General features: G+C 35.9%; 1 protein-coding gene across 3 annotated transcripts in view; it reads left to right on the top strand.

The window, feature by feature from the left end:
* Positions 1–24,161, top strand: part of LOC145694680 (beta-glucuronidase-like) — a 353,601-nt gene that overhangs the window by 242,028 nt on the left and 87,412 nt on the right. For all 3 annotated transcript variants that reach the window (XM_081771182.1, XM_081771183.1, XM_081771181.1), the window contains exon 4: positions 17,545–17,720. In XM_081771182.1, coding sequence (XP_081627308.1) covers positions 17,545–17,720 — 176 coding nt within the window. The remainder of the gene's footprint in view (positions 1–17,544; positions 17,721–24,161) is intronic.

The raw sequence follows: 24,161 nt of genomic DNA, 5'->3' as shown, positions 1-24,161 counted from the left end.
AGCCACCGTATTGGATTCTGGCCACCTGTCGGAGTGGGGCCACTTCGATTCCTGCTTAGTTGGATCAGGGGAACAACATAGCCTAGTGGCACCTTTTTAACACAAAGCGCAGGATACTTCCCGTAAGCTCCCCTACTAAATAGGTCCCAAGCTGCTTTCTTCCTTTCCCAATCTCTTCCTCCGTCCCTTTCCTGGGGTAGTGTGATCGTCGAATGACGTCATTCTTCATTCTTGACGGGCTAACATGGCCATAGATGCTGAAAGGCCACAAATGTAATTTCTAATCTTAATTCTAACATAAACGATAAACATTTTTCATTAGTCTATCTTGAGTTTAGGAAGAGTTAAAAAAAGGAAGAATAATTCAATTTAAACAAGAGGTAACGTGAATACAACGTACGAATGGAAGCACTGTAGGCATATCCAATTTTATTTATATTTTCTTATGAAGTTGTTGATTACTGTAGTAAATCACATTAATATGCTCATTACTACAGCTGCATTAACGTTATCTACTGTCATCCACGAGCCGAGAAATGTCTCGTCTCGTTTTGTCAAGTTTCTCGTTTCGTCTCGTTTCGAATTTAACAAGTTGCTTGTCGTCTTTTTGAAATTTTCTTGTCATTACCACCTTTTCTTCGTCCACTCGTGTTCTTGTATTCTCGATTACATTTTTCCTGAAAGGACAATTTAAATATTGTATCTTAGTTTAACTAATTCTAAGCCTCTTGCTTTCCAATGTTCCTCTGCAGACATCTAATTTCTCTTGCAATGTTGTCTTGGTCTCATTCATCAGCATAATGTCATCCGCAAATAGTATATTCCAAGGTGCTAATTCTTGGATATCCTTTGTAAGTTCGTCTATCACAATTGCAGAAAGGTGTGGGCTAAGACTATATCTCTGATGAAGGTCCGTTTTAACTATGAACTCTTCTGTTATTCCTCACGTGCTCTTCACTTTATCCTACATGCGTTATAAATTTTATGAGTAATACAGATGTATGCGTTCGTAACACACTTCTTCTTCAATACCCACTAAATAAGATCCCGTGGCACTGTATAATACACTTTCTCTAGATCGATAAAAACAATATGAAGGTTCTTCTAGTATTCTCTGTCTTTTTCTATTAGCATCTGTGCAACTATTGCATGTTGTCGATGGTCCTGACATGAAACTAAATTGGTCCTCTGTTATTTCGGTCTCTTCCCTCAATTTTGCTCCTATCACTCTGCCCCAATGCTTCATTGCATGGCTCATAAGTTTTGTTTCCCCGTAGTTTGCCACATTCTTGCACATTTTATTTGTTTTTAAAAACCGTTACAGTGTAACTGTTTCTCCATTCTTTTGGCACATTTTCTGTTTCCAATATTCTATTATAAAGTCGAGTAAACCGCTGCACTCCTTTTTTACCCAAACTTTCCTATGGGATCCTGGAGCTTTACCAGTTTTCATGTTTTTCATGGCTTTTTCTACCTCTACCATGATCGTAGGCCGAACGAGTTCCTGATTCGTGAATAGATTTTCTCAAGTTTCCCTCGGGTTTTCTTCACTGAGAAGTTTCTGTAAATACTCCTTTGACCCCCCCTTTTTTTTATCTTCTCGCTTGTCAGAACCTCGTTATATTCGTCCTTGATGCAGCAAACATGAGAAATATTTTTCTTTTGACTTTCTCTTACCTTCGAAATCTTGTATATCATCTTCTCTTCCTGTTTTGTTTTCACGTTGTTTTACAACTCATCGTAAGACTTGCTTTCTTCACGTTCCTCTTCCCTTTCTTGTAATCTATCAGATTTAGTTGATTATCAGAGTTTTGCCATTTTTAGTATCGCTCCTTCTCCTTCACAGCTCCTTGAACTTCTTTATTCTACCACCATGTTTCCTTATCAATGAGGCCTCCTCCTTTTGTTTATCCTACAACTTTTCTTGCTGTTTTCCTGAGTGCTACTGATACTCTGATCCATTCATCTTCCACGATCAATTCTTCTTCCTTTATTGCAATATTTGGGATGTGGTAATTTCCTTTCGAATCTTTTTAGCACTTTACCCATCTAGTTCCCGCCACTTCGTTTGAACGAGAACTTTTTCTCGTTTTCTTCCTACTTTCTCTTTGTGAAGATATTGACTACTACGAGACAGTGTTGCTCCGTTAGATCCTCACCTGGGATTACTTTGCAATCCTTTGCATCATGTAAGTTTTGTCTCTTCCATTAGATTAAGTCGATCTGAGACCTTGTGGTGTTACTCCTATATGTAATAAGGTGTTCTTCTTTCTTCTTATAGAATATATTCAGGATGGCCAAATCGTATGCTTTTGTCACTTGTAGAATGTTCTTGACTTTTCTTTTTTCTGTTTTCCAATCCATATCCTCCATGTATTCTTTCGTATCCTAATCCTGATCGTCCTACATGTCCATTTCTGATCTCCTGCTAGGACTAGCTTCTTACGTAATGAACAATTCTGCAGAGTACTATCTACAGGGTGATTTTTTAAAAAAAGACTCACGGATTTCATTTAGATATAGAATTTCAAACTGAAGTCCGATTTTCATGCGGTTTGTTGCAAATGATCAAGAAAGGATTGGACGTTTATGAAATTATGTTTACTTGTTTAAATTCATCTGGGGTAATATCGGCCACGCCTCAAGAAAAACAGCAAATATTCGCCAGTGTGCCTTACAATTGGAATGAGGTGCGGTGCGGTGTGGTGATTCGAATTTTCTTCGTTAGGTAACAATCTCGCCCAAGTCAGTAAGAAACAAGAAACTGGGCCGTTGTATTGGGAATTGTGCTGTACTGTTTTGTGCTACTGTCTGAGTATGATCAGGACACAGTGAGAATAGTGTACTCTTTGGAACAACATGACTTTATCGTTACAAGTTTTTGGAGAACGGAATCTGTTGATGTTACGCAAAGGGCATTTAGAAACAAATTTGCCTCACGTTCGGTGACAGACAGGAGCATAATATGATCGCTAGTGTATAAATTGGAAGAAACATAATCGCTTCTAAGTGAGACTGGGAAGCATCGGACCCCGCAGGTGGGTGTTCTGGAAGATGTCAGTTATCGATTCCTTAGGTCGCCCAAGAAATCTCTCCGTCGTTTGTCGCAAGAAACCGGTTATAGCTATTCAACCGGCTATATTTATGGGTGTTACTACTAACACTAAATTTGTATTCTCACCAACATTTAATTTGTATTCTGCAATTTCGGTTCAAAAATCAAAAACCTTATTCCAATTGTAAGGTACACTGGCGAATATTTGCTGTTTACCTTGAGGCGTGGCCGATAATACCCCGGATGAATTTAAACCAATAAACATAGTCCCATAAATCCTCCATCCTTCCTTGATCATTTCTCACACACCGCATGAAAATCGAACTTCAGTTAGAAATTCTAGACCCAAATGAAATCCGTGAGTTTAAAAAATAAATCACCCTTTAGTTCAATCCAAAATCCTTGCTTTGTCTCTTCATCACACCCAACTTGCAGGGCATAGGCGAAGATTATATTCAAAGTTTCTCTTTTTCCTAGCACAGCTTGACTATAATAATTCTGTAGCTTACTCTTTTCACGTTCACAAATTTCTCCTTCATATTCTTAAGCAAGACTATTCCAACGTCATTCTTTCCTTTGTTATTCACTGTTCAGCGTCTCCAATAACTCATATATATCCTACCTGTCAAGATTCCAACTTTCCATGTTCCTACTCTAATCTTCTGCTGTTTTTGGACTCACTTCCTTAGCCCCTTCCGTCCAATAAGGGTTGCCTTGTTTACTTCTCACGGCCCTGCGGGTTGATGGGGGGATGTGGCACCCCCATTGCCCAGTTCTTCTGAACTGCAGTCAGTAACTGGTCCTCCAGGTTGGGGGTGTAACTGGTCCGGCATTTAAAACCTGCGATCCAGCAAAATATAAAGATAAACCTCGGATGTGGACTTCCTTCTCTGGACGCCAATCTCGATATGACCAGTTTCTGATAATTGGATTTGTGATATGGAAGACGCATGGACCAGGAGCCATAGGACGGAGGAGAGTACCGGATGAGCATCCAAGAGTACCGCATAGAGTGGTGAGTAGGTGGGAGACACCTGACCCCCGGTAGCTGAAAAATCGCCTTTTTTTCCAGGGTCTCCTGAGAGCAAGGACTCAATTTTCCACTGTCTCACGATACGCTATGACCCACGCCCCGTCAGCTCACGATCTTTTACGACCTCCATGTTAGGGGTGAATTTGTTCCCTTTTATGAGCACTTTTAAGGGGGTGTATTCATTCTCTTTTATGAGCACATTTTAAGGGTGAACTCGTTCCCTTTTATGATCACTTTTCCACCCCCTACGAACACATAGAAGAGCAGAGATAACACATAAGAGTACGTAACACATAAGAGTACGTAACATAACAAAGGTGTACTCGTTCCCTTTTATGAGCATATTTTTCAACCCCCATAGCAGAGACAATGAACACACAGCAGAGCAGATAATACAAAACACAGTTAATAAAAGAGCATGGCTTATTTTCCAACCCCTAATTTTAACATAGCAGAGACTATGAACACACAGTATTTTAGGGGTGTACTCGTTTCAACCCCTACGAACACATAGCAAGGTACGAACACATAGCAGAGCAGATAACAAACACAACCACCTCCATTTTAGGGGTGTATTCATTCCCTTTTATGAGCATATTTTCCAACCCCTATTTTAACATAGCAGATAGCACAGCTAATAAAAGAACATGGCTTATTTTCCAACCCCTATTTTAACATAGCAGAAATTACACTGAGACAATGAACACACAGCAGAGCAGATAATACAAAGCACAGTTAATAAAAGAGCATGGCTTATTTTCCAACCCCTATTTCAACATGACAGAGACTACGAAACATGGCGGACACAGCACAGGGGGTGTATTCATTTCTCCTCCCCTAATTGAACATAGCAGAAATTACACTGAGAGTACGTAACACACAAAAACCTCCATTTTAAGGGTGGACTCGTTCTCTTTTATAATTACTTTTCCAACCCCTATTTTACCATAGCAGATTTTTCAACCCCTATTTTAAGACAATGAATACCTATGTAACATAGCGAATGGATACGCTCTTTGAACCGATTTGGATGAAACTAGGCATATGGGGGTTTTCGACCATGCTGAGTACGAATATCATACTTATTTTTACCTGGGTCCTATAGTTTATGTGGCATACGCCCTTTTTATGACAATTTTAACCGATTTGGATGAAACTCGGCATATGGGGGTTTTCGACCATGCTGAGTACGAATATCATACTTATTTTTACCTGGGTCCTATAGTTTATGTGGCATACGCCCTTTCTATGACAATTTTAACCGTTTTGGATGAAACTCGGTATATGAGGGTTTTCGGACATGCTGATTACAAATATCATACTTATTTTTACCTGGGTCTGATAGTTTATGTGGGATACGCCCTTTCTATGACAATTTTAACCGATTTGGATGAAACTCGGTATATGGGGGTTTTCGGACATGCTGATTACGAATGTCATACTTACTTTTACCTGGGTCTTATAGTTTATGTGGGATACGCCCTTTCTATGACAATTTTAACCGATTTGGATGAAACTCGGTATATGAGGGTTTTCGGACATGCTGATTACAAATATCATACTTATTTTTATCTTGGTCTGATAGTTTATGTGGGATACGCCATTTGTATGACACTTAAAACCTAAAAAATCAAAACGAAGCAACGTATTGAGATGGTGTTTCCAAATCTAGTAATTGGTCATCAGGTACTACATGTCCCAAAATTAGTGGTCATCGAGGTCAAAGGTCAACATACTTAAAACCCAATCACTCATAAACGAAGCAACATATTGAGGTGGTGTTTCCACATTTAGCAATAGGTCATCAACTAGTACAAGTTCCAAAATAGTGACCATCGAGGTCAAAGGTCAACATACTTAAAACCTAATAACTCGAAAACGACTCCACATATTGAGATGGTGTTTCCAAATCTAGTAATTGGTCATCAGGTACTACAAGTTCCAAAATAATGACCACCGAGGTCAAAGGTCAACATACTTAAAACCTAATAACTCGAAAACGGAGCCACATATTGAGGTGCTGTTGCCACATTTAGTAATTGGTCATCAACTACTACAAGTTCCAAAATAATGACCATCGGGGTCAAAGGTCAAAATACTTAAAAGCTAATGACTCAAAAATTGATTCACATATTGAGGTGCGGTTTCCAAATCTAGTAATAGGTCATCAACTAGTACATGTTAAAAAAGTACTGACTTTCGGGGTCAAAGGTCAAATATTTAAGCCTTAATAACTCGTAAACATAGCCAGCAAGAGTTTTCTGTGACTTATTCAATTTTTTGTTCCAAGCAGAAAAAGTGAAGAATGTATAAATTTTAGTGACTTATTTGCTATTGCACTAACGAGAAAAAAATCAATACAACGCCATTTTTAACTAGCTCAGAATTTCTGTACATTTTGGGGATTATTCAAAATAAAACGAAAAAGATAATTTGGATGGACTAACGAAAAATAAAGCAAAGATATGCCATTTTAGCTAGCTGAGAATTTAAAGAAACAAAGGGAACCTACTCAATTTTCTATCAACGAGAAATGCCATTTCAACTACCTCAGAATTTATGTGCCTTTTTGTGCTAAGGTCTGTTTTAACTCTTCTTGACTAATTAAATAAACGAAGGAATATTGTACCAATGAGAAATGCCATTTTTTCTAGACCATGTTCTAATATTTAAACAAAGAAAGGGGTGAATTTGAGTGACCTATTCAATTTTGCACCAATGAGAAATAGCGGCGTATTTTAAATCATTTTGTACTATTTAAATAAACAAACAATCGGATAAATTTAACCGGCTCAGAAGTGTACTATTTAAACAAACGAAGGTCTCTTGAGTGAGATTTCCAATTTTGTAGCAAGAAGGACTATTTTCTAACTAACTCAGAATTTCATTTCATTTTGTAATACTCAAATTTGGATGGAGTGTTTAGTCTTGTTTGAACCAGAAAAATTTGATTGGATTATTTCCTTATGTACCAACTGGAAAAAGTGAAGGGCCATTAATCAAATAAATGAAGGAATAAATTTGAGTAGAATATTTAGTTTTGTAGCTAGCAAAAATAAGAAAAGGAAGTGAAGAACGAATAAAATTTGGATGGACTATTCTCTTATGTACCAACAAAAAAAATGGAGCATCAGCGACAAAAAAGAAACGGAAGGATGAATAAATTTGGGTGACCTATTCAGTTTGTACTAAGCAGAACCAAGCAGAGAAAAATGAAGAATGAATAAATATGATTGGTTTACTTCGAGAAAAAAGCAAAGATATACCATTTTAAGTATTTAAACAAACGAAAAGATAAATTTGAATGACCTATTCAATTTTGTACCAACGAGAAATGCCATTTTGTACTACTCCAATAAACAAAGGAATACCAGAAAAAAGAAGTGAAGATTAGGTGGATTATTTTCTTTTGTACCAACTAGAAAAGAGAAGAAGAGCCACTTCAACTATCTCATTAGGTACTGTTTAAACAAACGAAAATTGACCATTATGTAACTTTTGAACTACTAAAATGTTCTATTTTTGTATCAATCAGAAAAAACGAAGAAGGATCTATTTAACAAGTTCATAATTTCGATGTTCTACTTTTTATACCAACGAGAAAAAAAAATGAACTAGCTGAATATACGAAAGAATAAATTTGAGTGACCTATTCAATTTGGTATCAACAAGAAATACCATTTTAAATAACTCAGCATCTTATACCTTTTTGTGCTATTTAAATAAACGAAGAAAGCGAAGGAGGTCCAATTTAGCTAACTCAGAATTTTATACCATTTTGTACTAATCAAATAAACGAAGGAATAAATTTTTGTGACCTATTCAGTTTCAAAACAAGCAGGAAAAGAAAAGAATTAACATTTTGTACTAATCAAATAAACCAAGGAATAAATTTAGATGGCCTATTTAGTTTTGTACCAACCACGAAAAAAAGAAGCGAAGAAGTTCCATTTTAACTAACTCAAAGAAACGAAAGAATAAATTTTGAGTGGCTTAAGCAAAGAAGGTCAATTTGTACCTTTTGTGCTATTAAAACTGAGTGACATATTCAATTTTATACCAAGTAGAAAAAATTTGTTTGCAATTAAAAAACGGAGAAGGTCTACTTTCTGTACCAACCAGAGAAAAACAAAGAAATACCATATTCTGCTACTCAAACAAACGACGGAATAAGCTCAGAATTTCTATACATTTTTGTGTTATTCAAATAAACGAAGGAATAAATTTGTGTGACCTATTCACTTTTATAGCAAGCCCCTTTTAGTTTTATACCAATCATGAAGGTCCATTATAAGCAGCTCGGTATTTTTATACCATTTTGTATTACTCTATTTCATTTTTGTATCAATCAGAAGAAAACAGCTCAGAATTTTATACCTTTGTGGTGTTACATTTTGTATATTTTTGTGTCATCCAGAGAACAATTTAAATTGACTCTCACTGACAATTCAGTTGCCAGAGTCTCCAATGTTTGTGATATTACATACTACAAATTGATCCAGTTAACAGTTCAAGTTCTTCTATTTTTACACAATCAAATGCATATGCTACAGTGGGCTCAGTGTTCATTTACAGAATTAAATAATTGTTTATCTTTCTCTAAAAACATTTCTACTATTTTGTTGATATAATAATCACACTCTGTAATGTATTCATATACCAGATTAAATTTTTTCTCCAAAGTATAAGTGTTCTTAATATTACAACTTTTAAAATGCTTCTTTATATAAAGTTTATAGATTTTCTCTCTCATTTCACGTTTAATTAAGATCGTCCACACCTTTTGTAATAATTCGTAATCATGCTGCAGCAAACAGTTGTGATCTTTTTCATTTTCATTATGTTTAGAACATGCTTCACATAATAATACTGTATTAGGTGTATACTCATTAAATAATTGTATAACACATGTATCACTAATAGTTTCACTAGTACAGTCGCACTCATTAGCTTCCAGTTCAAAACAGGTAATATTTGAAACACTGTCATCATCACTTTCCGGGAGTATTTCATCATTATATCTATTATAGCGTCTAAAATAATACACTTCTTCTATTTCTTGTGTTGGATATATGATTCTCCCTTTATCACGTAATTCATCTGGCAAATCGGGGTCAGGCGGCTGGATGAACAGTATAGGTTTTTCGTTTTCACGCTGAATTTCTTTTTCTCTAGGTGAAACATAAGCAATTTCCATGCTAGTCATTTTTCTACTCTTCAGCAAAAACAAATCAAGTGTGATACATCAATTTATATACCTAGAATAAAAGCATTCTATGCATTCCCCGTGTTTAATAATATGTTTCAAAACAATACAACATAATGATGTATGTTCTATTATTTCCAAATATACCCCATAAACTTATATTCCATTATAATAAATCACATAAATGCAAAAATATATATTTGTGTTTTTGGACTTAGACGAGAAAAGAAAGTTCTAAAAAATAATTTAATCGTTGAGCAATAGGCAGTATACTACCAATACAAATGTTGGGTAACGCATTTGTAACGTTGTTTAAATATCTGCTTTTCTTACTTTGATATGATCTCTTCTTCTGCTGTGATTCAAATTGGCCAAGCATGCTGTCACGATTGTCGTCCTTCATCAGTTTTCTTTAGTACGCTAATTGCTATGGAGTCTGCTCTACAGAATTAAGTTAAAATTCAATGTATAACGCAACTCTGGTTGGTTAAATCTTACGTTCAAATATGTAGTTAATGACCGGAAAAATTGAGACTTCAGTGTAACACCACAAAGGTATAAAATTCTGAGCTGTTTTCTTCTGATTGATACAAAAATGAAATAGAGTAATACAAAATGATATAAAAATACCGAGCTGCTTATAATGGACCTTCATGATTGGTATAAAACTAAAAGGGGCTTGCTATAAAAGTGAATAGGTCACACAAATTTATTCCTTCGTTTATTTGAATAACACAAAAATGTATAGAAATTCTGAGCTTATTCCGTCGTTTGTTTGAGTAGCAGAATATGGTATTTCTTTGTTTTTCTCTGGTTGGTACAGAAAGTAGACCTTCTCCGTTTTTTAATTGCAAACAAATTTTTTCTACTTGGTATAAAATTGAATATGTCACTCAGTTTTAATAGCACAAAAGGTACAAATTGACCTTCTTTGCTTAAGCCACTCAAAATTTATTCTTTCGTTTCTTTGAGTTAGTTAAAATGGAACTTCTTCGCTTCTTTTTTTCGTGGTTGGTACAAAACTAAATAGGCCATCTAAATTTATTCCTTGGTTTATTTGATTAGTACAAAATGTTAATTCTTTTCTTTTCCTGCTTGTTTTGAAAGTGAATAGGTCACAAAAATTTATTCCTTCGTTTATTTGATTAGTACAAAATGGTATAAAATTCTGAGTTAGCTAAATTGGACCTCCTTCGCTTTCTTCGTTTATTTAAATAGCACAAAAAGGTATAAGATGCTGAGTTATTTAAAATGGTATTTCTTGTTGATACCAAATTGAATAGGTCACTCAAATTTATTCATTTGTTGATTTGTGTAGCACAAAAATACTCAGCTAGTAAAAATGGCCCTTCTTTGCTTTTCTTCTGATTGGTATAAAATTGAATAGATCACTCAAATTTATTCCTTCGTTTATTTAAATAGCACATAAAGGTATAAAATGATCCTTCTTCGCCTTTTCTGGTCAGTAAAAATTCTTTCCTTTTTCTGCTTGGCACAAAAAATTATACTCCATCCAAATTTAGTTTTTTCGTTTGTTTGAATGGCACAAAAGTACAGAAATTCTGAGCTAGTTAAAATGATCCTTTTTCGGTTTTTTGTTTATTTGAATACTACTGAGCTGGTTAAAAAGGCATTTCACGCTGCTACAAAAAGTAGGACACCTAAACAAAACGTATATAAATTCTGAGCTAGTTAAATTGGTCTTTTTTCACTTTTTCTTTCGTTTATTTGAGTAGTACAAAATGGTTCTTCTTTGTTTGGTATAAAAAGTAGAACACTCAAATTTGTTCTTTCGTTCATTGGGCTAGTATAAAGGTACCTTCTTCGATTTTTTTGGTTAGTACCAAAAACAGGCCACTCAAATTTATCTCATCGTTTGTTTAAATAGTACAAAAAGGTACGGAAATTCTCAGTTAGTTAAAATGGGTCTTCTTCGCTTTTTCTGATTAGTACAATTTTGTTCTTTCGTGAAAATACTCAGCTACAAAATTAAATAGCTCACTCATATTTATGCCTTCGTTTACTAGACTAGTTTAAAATGATATAAAATGATCCTTTTTTTTGCTTATTCCTTTGTTTGTTGAAATAATACAAAATGGTATAAAATACTCAACTTCGGTTTTTCAAATTAAATAGCTCACTCAAAAGCATTACTTCGTTTAATTGATTTTAGAGTTGACACAAATTATAATTCCTTTGTTTATTTGAATACTCCAAAATGGTGCAATTTCTTTTTTTCTCGGTGGTATAAAACTAAATACTCCATTGTTTATTTGAGTAGTACAAAATTGAATAGGTCACTTAAATTTATTCTTTCGTATATTCAGCTAGTTCATTTTTTTCTCGTTGGTATAAAAAGTAGAACATCGAAATTATGAACTTGTTAAATAGATCCTTCTTCGTTTTTTCTAATTGATACAAAAATAGAACATTTTAGTAGTTCAAAAGTTACATAATGGTCAATTTTCGTTTGTTTAAACAGTACCTAATGAGATAGTTGAAGTGGCTCGTCTTCTCTTTTCTAGTTGGTACAAAAGAAAATAATCCACCTAATCTTCACTTCTTTTTTCTGGTATTCCTTCGTTTATTGGAGTAGTACAAAATGGTATAAAAGTCTGAGTTAGTTAAAATGACCCTTCTTCGGTTTTTGTTTATTTGAGTAGTACAAAATGGCATTTCTCGTTGGTACAAAATTGAATAGGTCATTCAAATTTATCTTTTCGTTTGTTTAAATACTTAAAATGGTATATCTTTGCTTTTTTCTCGAAGTAAACCAATCATATTTATTCATTCTTCATTTTTCTCTGCTTGGTTCTGCTTAGTACAAACTGAATAGGTCACCCAAATTTATTCATCCTTCCGTTTCTTTTTTGTCGCTGATGCTCCATTTTTTTGTTGGTACATAAGAGAATAGTCCATCCAAATTTTATTCGTTCTTCACTTCCTTTTCTTATTTTTGCTAGCTACAAAACTAAATATTCTACTCAAATTTATTCCTTCATTTATTTGATTAATGGCCCTTCACTTTTTCCAGTTGGTACATAAGGAAATAATCCAATCAAATTTTTCTGGTTCAAACAAGACTAAACACTTCATCCAAATTTGAGTATTACAAAATGAAATGAAATTCTGAGTTAGTTAGAAAATAGTCCTTCTTGCTACAAAATTGGAAATCTCACTCAAGAGACCTTCGTTTGTTTAAATAGTACACTTCTGAGCCGGTTAAATTTATCCGATTGTTTGTTTATTTAAATAGTACAAAATGATTTAAAATACGCCGCTATTTCTCATTGGTGCAAAATTGAATAGGTCACTCAAATTCACCCCTTTCTTTGTTTAAATATTAGAACATGGTCTAGAAAAAATAGCATTTCTCATTGGTACAATATTCCTTCGTTTATTTAATTAGTCAAGAAGAGTTAAAACAGACCTTAGCACAAAAAGGCACATAAATTCTGAGGTAGTTGAAATGGCATTTCTCGTTGATAGAAAATTGAGTAGGTTCCCTTTGTTTCTTTAAATTCTCAGCTAGCTAAAATGGCATATCTTTGCTTTATTTTTCGTTAGTCCATCCAAATTATTTTTTTCGTTTTATTTTGAATAATCCCCAAAATGTACAGAAATTCTGAGCTAGTTAAAAATGGCGTTGTATTGATTTTTTTCTCGTTAGTGCAATAGCAAATAAGTCACTAAAATTTATACATTCTTCACTTTTTCTGCTTGGAACAAAAAATTGAATAAGTCACAGAAAACTCTTGCTGGCTATGTTTACGAGTTATTAAGGCTTAAATATTTGACCTTTGACCCCGAAAGTCAGTACTTTTTTAATATGTACTAGTTGATGACCTATTACTAGATTTGGAAACCGCACCTCAATATGTGAATCAATTTTTGAGTCATTAGCTTTTAAGTATTTTGACCTTTGACCCCGATGGTCATTATTTTGGAACTTGTAGTAGTTGATGACCAATTACTAAATGTGGCAACAGCACCTCAATATGTGGCTCCGTTTTCGAGTTATTAGGTTTTAAGTATGTTGACCTTTGACCTCGGTGGTCATTATTTTGGAACTTGTAGTACCTGATGACCAATTACTAGATTTGGAAACACCATCTCAATATGTGGAGTCGTTTTCGAGTTATTAGGTTTTAAGTATGTTGACCTTTGACCTCGATGGTCACTATTTTGGAACTTGTACTAGTTGATGACCTATTGCTAAATGTGGAAACACCACCTCAATATGTTGCTTCGTTTATGAGTGATTGGGTTTTAAGTATGTTGACCTTTGACCTCGATGACCACTAATTTTGGGACATGTAGTACCTGATGACCAATTACTAGATTTGGAAACACCATCTCAATACGTTGCTTCGTTTTGATTTTTTAGGTTTTAAGTGTCATACAAATGGCGTATCCCACATAAACTATCAGACCAAGATAAAAATAAGTATGATATTTGTAATCAGCATGTCCGAAAACCCTCATATACCGAGTTTCATCCAAATCGGTTAAAATTGTCATAGAAAGGGCGTATCCCACATAAACTATAAGACCCAGGTAAAAGTAAGTATGACATTCGTAATCAGCATGTCCGAAAACCCCCATATACCGAGTTTCATCCAAATCGGTTAAAATTGTCATAGAAAGGGCGTATCCCACATAAACTATCAGACCCAGGTAAAAATAAGTATGATATTTGTAATCAGCATGTCCGAAAACCCTCATATACCGAGTTTCATCCAAAACGGTTAAAATTGTCATAGAAAGGGCGTATGCCACATAAACTATAGGACCCAGGTAAAAATAAGTATGATATTCGTACTCAGCATGGTCGAAAACCCCCATATGCCGAGTTTCATCCAAATCGGTTTAAAATTGTCATAAAAAGGGCGTATGCCACATAAACTATAGGACCCAGGTAAAAATAAGTATGATATTCGTACTCAGCATGGTCGAAAAACCCCCATATGCCTAGTTTCATCCAAATCGGTTCAAAGAGCGTATCCATTCGCTATGTTACATAGGTATTCATTGTCTTAAAATAGGGGTTGAAAAATCTGCTATGGTAAAATAGGGGTTGGAAAAGTAATTATAAAAGAGAACGAGTCCACCCTTAAAATGGAGGTTTTTGTGTGTTACGTACTCTCAGTGTAATTTCTGCTATGCTCAATTAGGGGAGGAGAAATGAATACACCCCCTGTGCTGTGTCCGCCATGTTTCGTAGTCTCTGTCATGTTGAAATAGGGGTTGGAAAATAAGCCATGCTCTTTTATTAACTGTGCTTTGTATTATCTGCTCTGCTGTGTGTTCATTGTCTCAGTGTAATTTCTGCTATGTTAAAATAGGGGTTGGAAAATAAGCCATGTTCTTTTATTAGCTGTGCTATCTGCTATGTTAAAATAGGGGTTGGAAAATATGCTCATAAAAGGGAATGAATACACCCCTAAAATGGAGGTGGTTGTGTTTGTTATCTGCTCTGCTATGTGTTCGTAGGGGTTGAAACGAGTACACCCCTAAAATACTGTGTGTTCATAGTCTCTGCTATGTTAAAATTAGGGGTTGGAAAATAAGCCATGCTCTTTTATTAACTGTGTTTTGTATTATCTGCTCTGCTGTGTGTTCATTGTCTCTGCTATGGGGGTTGAAAAATATGCTCATAAAAGGGAACGAGTACACCTTTGTTATGTTACGTACTCTTATGTGTTACGTACTCTTATGTGTTATCTCTGCTCTTCTATGTGTTCGTAGGGGGTGGAAAAGTGATCATAAAAGGGAACGAGTTCACCCTTAAAATGTGCTCATAAAAGAGAATGAATACACCCCCTTAAAAGTGCTCATAAAAGGGAACGAATTCACCCCTAACATGGAGGTCGTAAAAGATCGTGAGCTGACGGGGCGTGGGTCATAGCGTATCGTGAGACAGTGGAAAATTGAGTCCTTGCTCTCAGGAGACCCTGGAAAAAAAGGCGATTTTTCAGCTACCGGGGGTCAGGTGTCTCCCACCTACTGTGGTGCCCTAAATGGTTGGTGGGAGCCTGGGGAGTGGATGGTCCGTGGACGTGTTTCTCCATCTGAGGTGGACGTGCACCAATCCCGGCCAGCTGTTGTGTGCGTCCAGTGTTCGTGTTGTGCTGTGTCCAAGTCTTTAAATGTATATATATATATATATATAAACATACAAAAAATTTAAAAGAAAATTTAAAAAAATAATAAGAGCACAAAAAGATAAAAAATCTGCACACTTTGTTCTCTTATAGGTAACGGGGTATATCTTTTTATTTTTCAGGTTGTTTCTTTTAGTTCCATTTTTTAAATTCAGAGGTCATGCGTTTCTCTCGGCGGGAATGGTTTTCTTGTACCTCGTTTACCCTGACCGCATCAGTCCCACATTGATCCTTCGGTGATGTCGTGCTTATGGGATAGCGTAAGTTCTCCTCACAAGCGCCCCGGTACGAAGTTGTGTCGTTTCCTCTTTATAATATATTTAACACTACCTTTTTATGGGTACTAAAACTTTAAAATCGGGTCCGGGCATACTTTCTCTCATAAGCTCAAACCAGTGAGAGCTAGACAAACTCTCAAGTGTAGATAGTGTGAAAAAGACAAGTATCGTTATTCCTGTAGTTCAATATCTTGTAATTAAAGATAAAGATGGTAATTGTGCCAATGCTGAAGCAAATCACCCGATTACTATTAAGGGCTTGTCCCATTTGCTCATTAATAAAGTTATTACTTATAACTGCGGACAAGCTAAAGATATCAAGAAATTACGGAATGGCACTTTTTTGGTGGAAACAATCGACAAGAAGCAAACAACAAAGCTACTCAAATTAATTACCATTGGACCAGTGAACGTATCGGTAGAACTCCACCGTTTACTGAACGTCTCTCGCGGAGTAATATGCTGGGATCTCCTAAACGCCACTGGACAGGAGATTAAATCAGACCTTGCTGACCAACTTGTTGTAGAGGTAGCTCAAATCATAAGTAAGAAGTCAGGTGAACTCGTTGCTACTCCGTCAGTAATTCTTACTTTCATTTTGCCTATACTTCCGGACTACATGAAGGCTGGTTATTACAGACTTAAGGTACGTCCCTATATTCCCAGTCTGATGTACAGTTTCAAATGTCAACACTTCGGGTACACCAGCACGTCGTGTAATGTGGATGTTTCTTTTTGTGCGAATTATGGCCAGGGTAGTCATGGTGTGCAGCTCTGACAAATGTAAAATATCTTACTAAATAGCTTTAGATAAGGTTAAAAAAATTCACTATTACTAAAGTAAGATATCCGATAGCTTGACCTAGGGAAAGGTCTACTAATTAGCAAATCGCTCGGGTAGTTTTCAAACATTCAAGTAATTTTAGTAGTTTTGAAATGAAATCTTTCATATTAACGACCCACAATTATGTCCTTTAGACTTAGAGAGACGAGGATTAAGGCAATGGAGTGATGATAGAATAATTGGTGAAATGAGGATGTGGGAGGAAACGGGAGTACCCGGAGAAAACTCACGAACAGATGTTGTCCACCACAAACTTACTTGGTCAGGGATCGAACCAAGGAACCTTACGCACCAGAGGTAAGCGCTCTAGCATTGAACCATCGTGCTCCGTCATTTCATAGTTTTGTTAGATGATATCCGTCTGTATGAAAAGTCTATTTGACATTACGAATTAAATTAATCTTGACGAAGTGTTTTCCTAAAACATTCAGCAGAAAATACTAGTTCAATGCAGAAAATATGTGGAAATATTGGGAAACAAGATTTCACTTTGTCTGACGCGAATGTAACCTTTAATGTAATGCAATGTAAATATTCATTTACACGTGTTAGTGCCGAAACGACTTGCAACTGGATACATCACAATAGCTCCAGAGAAGACTTCGATTTTCTATTTATCACTATTATTGTAGAAAAGGCATAATGCCTCAGTGGTAAAGCGCTCACTACTGGTGCAAGATCCTCTTATTCCATCTCGGGTCATGTGCATTTTTGGTGGACAACATCGCGTTCTTGCATTTTCTCGAGGCTCTATATTTCCTCCTTCATTATCATTCCACCTATTCTTTCAAAATTATTTACTTCGATTAATCATCCGGTTCTTATATACATATCGTGCAAGACGTAATCATGGACGTAAAACTAAAAGATTTCATTTAATTCTGGTTTTGTGTATATTGGTACCTGTTACTTAAAGTAAATAATACTCTTTTTTAAAATTAATTTATTTATTTTTAAATTTCAGTGGATCAATGGAGAAATAGTTGTAAAACACAGCGGTGGACATTTGCCGTTCAAAGCCGAAGTCACAGACCAATTGTTGTACGGGAAGAAGAACCGAGTGACCGTTGCAGTCAACAGTACATTAACACGGGATACTTTGCCACAGGGAGAAGTAAATGTCTACAATGACCCAGAAAGGTAAAAGAAAAGTGTATTTTAATATCAATCAAGTGTATTTATTATGACTTGACTTGCTGTTTATCAAATGTATTTACTGAGCTCCCTTGTGGCTAAGCGGTTAGCTTACGCGCTTTTCGCGTGGGAGACCCGCATCTGATTGGCGGGAGGAGCTCATGAGGTTTGAATCCCACGTTAAGTTGTAGGTCCAAGTCTCATATAGTTTCGCTGAAAGGAAAACTAAACTCAAATAAATGAAATCAAATCATTATGGATGTTCACTTCATACCTTTCCTGAATCTTTGTTGTATTCTGGATATCCTGTTTCTTGTTTCTTGTGTCAATGCCAGTGGTTCTCAACTTAGTTCCGATCACAACCTCCATTTTATTACATCCTCTTGCCAGCTACCCTGTAACCGCTTTCCGACGTCTGTCCTCCGTGGTCCTGCCAAGGAGTATGTTCCGGATACCTGGACTTAAGTGGGTAAGGCGTTGAATGGCATCTCCTAAAAGGGATTACAAAATTATCTCTAAATTGCCTGCCGGTCTCAATAAATGAGATGACCATTAGGCACCGAGAGGTTCGGATGTCTCGTCTCGAAAACCTCACGGACGATCAGACGATCACTCCGACCACAACGCACGCAAACACTACTCATACACACAACAAAAACACACCGTGTTAAACGACACTATGTTTATTTATTAAAATACTATTTAAAGGAAAAATAACGGATTAGAAAAATAATCACAACACTCAACACTGCATATGTATAATTATTTCCTTTAATAAAATCACACTTTACTTCCTTACTATACTTGAGCCCTTTGTCACTTTATATATTAGGATTGAAGATTAAGATAATGATTCCACTAGATATACTTTTCTCACGCCACTAATGCACTTGGGGGATTAGCACTGGGGAAAAGTCGCCGGGATAATCCCACGAAGTAATCTAGTTGCTACTCCAGACAATCCTCAAACGTTGACGTTTATCTTTGTAAAAATAGGTAGTCTCCAAAGTGGAATGATAATGTTGGAGTGCGCGTTTATAAGTTTGACGCACAAGGTATGTGAACCTAGGACTTTCTGATTGGGGCTAGTCACGATTAAGTCATTGACTGATGGCTAATAACGTATACCTCTTAGCACAACATTATACTTGATGCTCGACGCGACGTGCGTGATTGCTGCCTCGAAACGTGGAGTAACACTCTTCGAACTTGGAGGTTCGAGATACGAGCTGCATTGATCCACTGATCAATGTTGGCACTTCATTCTCAAAAGCAGTCAGGCTAGATCACCTGTATGAATATGCAAATAGAACATATAAAAAAATTAACGTTAATATTAGTCCACTGGCCACGACGCACAAGATATTGCGATAACTTGACTGTGGGAACATTTAGATAACGAACTGGTAAAGCGATGTGGCTGGTGCCATTCAGTCGTTTCTGCACCTGATGTACTCTAGATCGCAGTATTTCCATAAATGATTGAAGAATACAGTTAATTCAGTCCCAAATGACCATAGAACATAGTTTTTGCATATTACTAAGTCAGAGAGAAACACTGAGAATCTTTGTCGCTCACTGAAATGTTTTCACCATAAAATAACGTTTTAGATATGTATATGAAAAAATGATAAAAGATTTCTTTGTCCTGTTGCGTGGGAAGAAGACAGTTCCCATCGAAGAAAGAACTTATTGGCGTCGCAGAATATAGTATAAATCGAAAAAATAATCACTGTCTTTACGAAATATACAGAACGTTCACAAAAAGTACTTCTATAACCTGGTGACGGTTATAACCCCTTATAATTTCTGGTTTGTAATAAACTTGTGTAGGATTTTTAGTATAAATATTGCGGAGATCTCACGATATCTATCTATTTCTATAATAGTACAATCCATTTCTTGCGTACAGTAGATACAGTAACTTCCCTAAAAGCGAATGGATTAAAACTGACAAGTCCTTGCAACTGGTTTTCTGTAACGAGGAACCTAACAAGTTCTGGCTGAAGGGGAGAGAACAGTATACTGGTGTGGTATCTGCTGCTTTAAAACTAATCATTCCATTTGTGTTGGGAGTGAAAAGTGTTAAAAGTTAGTATATAGATAGAGTAAACAAAAGAAGAACGATGCTTTAGAAAATGAAGAGCGTAACTATGTAATTGTTTATATGTGTAATGGAATTGATGTCACAAATTGAGCCATAAGTGGCTGAAGTTATATATATATGTGGAATAAGAGCCATAAGTGGCTGTAGTTGAGCCTATAGTGACGATTGATATTTTAGGTTTAATGTAATGCCAAGGTGGCTTACGTTTTTGGAATACTTTGAGGAATACAGGAAGTTTATCGGCTTGTAGTTGAAGTATAAACCAAATAAAGGTTGGCTGTGGAAAGAATAGTATCGGCATTCATTGGTTAGCTCTAGTTGAAGTAATACTTTGCTCTTTTTAGATACAAAAAGTAATTTTACTATCCTAACAATTTGCTACATCGTATTTATGCGAAACTGGATTTTCTTCCATGGTAAGCATTAAAACAAAGACAAGAAATCGCCTATCAGTTAAAAATGACTTGATAATGTGCGTCACGAAACTTAAACCGGACATTGCCCCATTAGTGAAATCACACCATCATCACAGATATCTCATTAGCTTTCAATCTTAACCCTTTCCAGCCCAATGATGCCATTTGGAATCACAAACTTTTTATAATCATAAATCTAATATTAATTCATGCAGTTTCCCCATGTAATCATAACACTCTTCTTTCGGGTCAATCTCATAATTTGGTATTTCTACTTACTCGCGTTGAAGCAAAACAGAGGATCTATGATGTGGCATCATTGCAACGGAAAATACTGTGTACATATGTCTTTCCAACACACAAAAAAATTCGGGCTGGAAAGGGTTAATTGTATTTCTATATCCAGATTTTGTTGCATTTGTATTATTCTGGTATTTCAATATGCAGTTGTCATTAGTTTCATATCGTACTTCTTTCATTTAAATTATATTTTAAAGAACTCTGCACCTGTTGAAAATGTTTAGTAGACCTTTTTTTGTTCTTAACAGTATGTATAAAAATAAAAATATGTTTATCAGAACAAAATTCAAAATAATATTTAAAAATATTTTTCGGCATTAGATTCTAATTATATTTGTTGAGTTGAGTTGATTTTAACGTCCCGTTCAGCAGCGAGGCTATATGAGACGTGGACCTACTGATTAACGTGGAATCCGAATCACATGAGCTCCGCCGGGAATCGAACCCGGGTCTCCCACGCCAAAGGCGCGTACGCTAACCGCTTAGCCACGGAGGAGCTCTCTGATTATATTTGTGTCTTCCACTTATCTTCGCGATCCTCATTAAATTCTCTCGCGCCCGCCAGGCTGAGAAACCCTGGTCTTGCCAATTGAGTCATGAACTATGAGCATTTTTTCTTTAAAACAAATTATGCTGGGTATCAACGACTTTAGACTTGATAGCTACAAGGTTAAAGAAAAGTTTTCATACTTGAAAATCAAGTCTCGTTTCAGATTATTATGATGGCCAGCTAGCTCCTATAGTCTCTCTGTTATGCATAGAGTTTTTATTTAAAGGAACGACTATATTTTTAAAATTTTTATTTATGAGATTGTGTTTCCCACAAGGCGAGACAAGAAATAAGGTCTTCTCGTCTCAGCTCTTAAATTTCGTAAAAATCTCGTCTCATCTGAATTCTCGAGATGTTCTTTCTCGATTCGTCTCGGTTCTCGAAAACGTTTTCCTCGTCTACTTTTATAAATTTATGCCTGCTTTGACTTTTAAAAGTAGTTACGATAGTTTTGCAATTAGTAATAGGAAATTCAAATGCTTTAGAGATGAACTGTATATTTTGCATGGTTTGTAAAATTACGTGTGTATGTACAGTAGTAATATTAGTATTTTACCAGCGTATAATAGCCTTTTAAAACTCTTTTTCCCGATTATCTGGAAAGGTCCCGGTCGCAATTAATCCGGATAATCGGCGCTTTACTTTCGTGGAGCGCATAGGCAGAGTTAGGAATTGGTTGTTGAGGGGCAGACCTTTTGTCTACTGGGGGGGTACGGTTAATACAAATCAGAATTGAAGGATCTTATAAGTAGCATTTTTGCTTTTTGTCAAAAAGTTTCTGGGGCAATGCCCCCTATGCCCCCCATAGCTCCGCCCATGGTGGAGCGTCAATACAAGCAATAAACAATGCCAAACAATGTATGAGACTCATGTAAAAAATAAAGAAAAAAGAACCAACATTTAAAAACCAGAAACAAGAAAATGATGAGAGAAGGAATTTATTATGATTGACCTATACATACATACGTAGGCTATATTTCGACGTAGTCACCATGAACGTTCAGAGATTTCTCGTAGTGTAGCAGAAGCTTCCGTACAAGCTCTACGTAAATATCTGCCGCCTAAGAGAGCAACCATTTTAGAACTAACTTCTTTAGCACTTTTGTCGTTTAAACACTTCGTTGGCACTTTTTCAGGAGAAGGAAAAGAATGAAATTGCTGAGGGCAAGGTCGGGGCAGTAGGGGAGATGATTAAATAAATACATGGAAATCTTTGAATTATCTCAACAGTACGAGCAGATGTATGTAGGCAGGCGTTATTATAGATCAGAAGAATTCCAGAGTGTAGGATTTCTTTTGACCAATTTGGATGGCAAATTGCAGATTATTCAGTGTTTCGCAATATAGAGCTGTTATAATTTTTCGTCCTAGTTCCAAGAACTCCACAAGAATCACACTTTTTTGATCCCAAGATACGGTTGACATGTTTTTGTGAACTGATGGTGTTTGAACTTCTTAGTTTCAGAGTACCATCATTACATTGACTGCTGGTTCGACTGCTCAGTGAGATATTATATATGCTATCCAGATTTTATCCCCCGTCACTATGTGAGGAAAGAGGTTATCCCCCATTCTTTCCCCAAGCGACCAAAAATGTCATGTGCAGCTGTCATTGTTGGCTCTTTGTGAACGTCTGTGAGAATTTTTGGCACCCGCTTTACGGCCAGGTTATCAGTCACAATTCAATGCACTGTTTCCACAGACACGTCTGGAAACTCTTTGGCGAGTTCAGTTATTCTGAACCGGCGACTGAATCGCACCTTCTAGTTAGTGTGTTGCAGCAGATCGTCCTTCTGAACACCTGGGCCTTCCGCTACGCTCATCGTCATGAACATTTGAGCGTCCTTCCCGAAATTTTCAGCGCTATTGTCAGATCTTCCTTTCATTCATTGCTATCAATCAGTAATTCATACACAATTTACGATGGATGTCAACTGCATTCTGTGTTTTGGCGACCAGAAATCGTATGATAGATCTCACTTCACATTTGGCAGAATTTTGTATTCCGACAGCCATTTCACCGTACTGCTACTCGCAAATACGCTACTTTACTCGAACGATTCTATCTCTGTTGCAAGCAAAGAATATTAGGACATGCTGCTGAGTATGTTCAACTTCATCGGCATTGAAATCCCTGCGTAAAAAGAATTGACCCTTTTTTGACATGCGACTCGTATAATAGATTTATTTTTTTACTTGGTGCAAACACTGGAAACTTAACCATGTCGATCCTATCCATCTATGATCATCCCCTGTAAACAGTTTTCAATGTTGCCAGTCTCATTTTAAAGTTGGAAAGAGATAATAATTTCGTTTTATTTTATGTGGGGAACGCTGGGACCGACACGGTTAAAAGAAATAGAACTGAAATACAGACATAGTAAAAATCTTGTTCTCCGGACTAGTTACGATTACAGATAGCTTAAAAGATCTGTAGAAAGTGCATTAAAACTCTCTTTACAGCAACAAAACACCTTTATTATTAGGGATATAAAGGGTATAGACCAAAATACATATATTACTACTGTGCTTCATTGTATTATATATGTGTACTGTAATATACTATATTTACTGTTGTCAAATACAGTACACTGCTCTTAACCTTCACGGGAAAGCGATAAAGTTATAATGGCCGGTTAATTACAAAACCAAAAGTTTCCTTAAGGTAACTAAAGGCTACATTTAAGTTATTAATAAAATATTTAAAAAAAATCTTTGTATACCCCAATATAAAAAAAATACTGAATTGCGAAAGTAATATATTGCAATTTTTTTAAAAGGCTCCAAGGATTTCGGTTATATTTCATACATAAATATTTTATAAACAACCCTTTATACTATAGTATAAGTTATTTTTCTGGAAGGTTTCAAGTAAAGGTAATTTACGCTTGTGCTAATTTTTTCGGACAATTTTCTGAGTCAACTCCGATAATTTTGTTTATATTTCCTAAGTGATTAACAAATGTTTTACTAAGAACCACACAGTATGACAGTTCATTTGTTCTAAAAAGAATGCACAAGGGGTAGTGTACTATTTAGATCGTTTTGTTTCTTATCTTATAAAGGTAATCAAG

The sequence above is a fragment of the Thermobia domestica genome, chromosome 9 (assembly GCF_964235325.1).
Source record: "Thermobia domestica chromosome 9, izTheDome1.hap1.1, whole genome shotgun sequence".
Lineage (NCBI taxonomy): Eukaryota > Metazoa > Arthropoda > Insecta > Zygentoma > Lepismatidae > Thermobia > Thermobia domestica.
The sequence above is the reverse complement of the archived record's forward strand: the minus strand, read 5'-3'. Positions and strand labels throughout refer to the sequence as shown.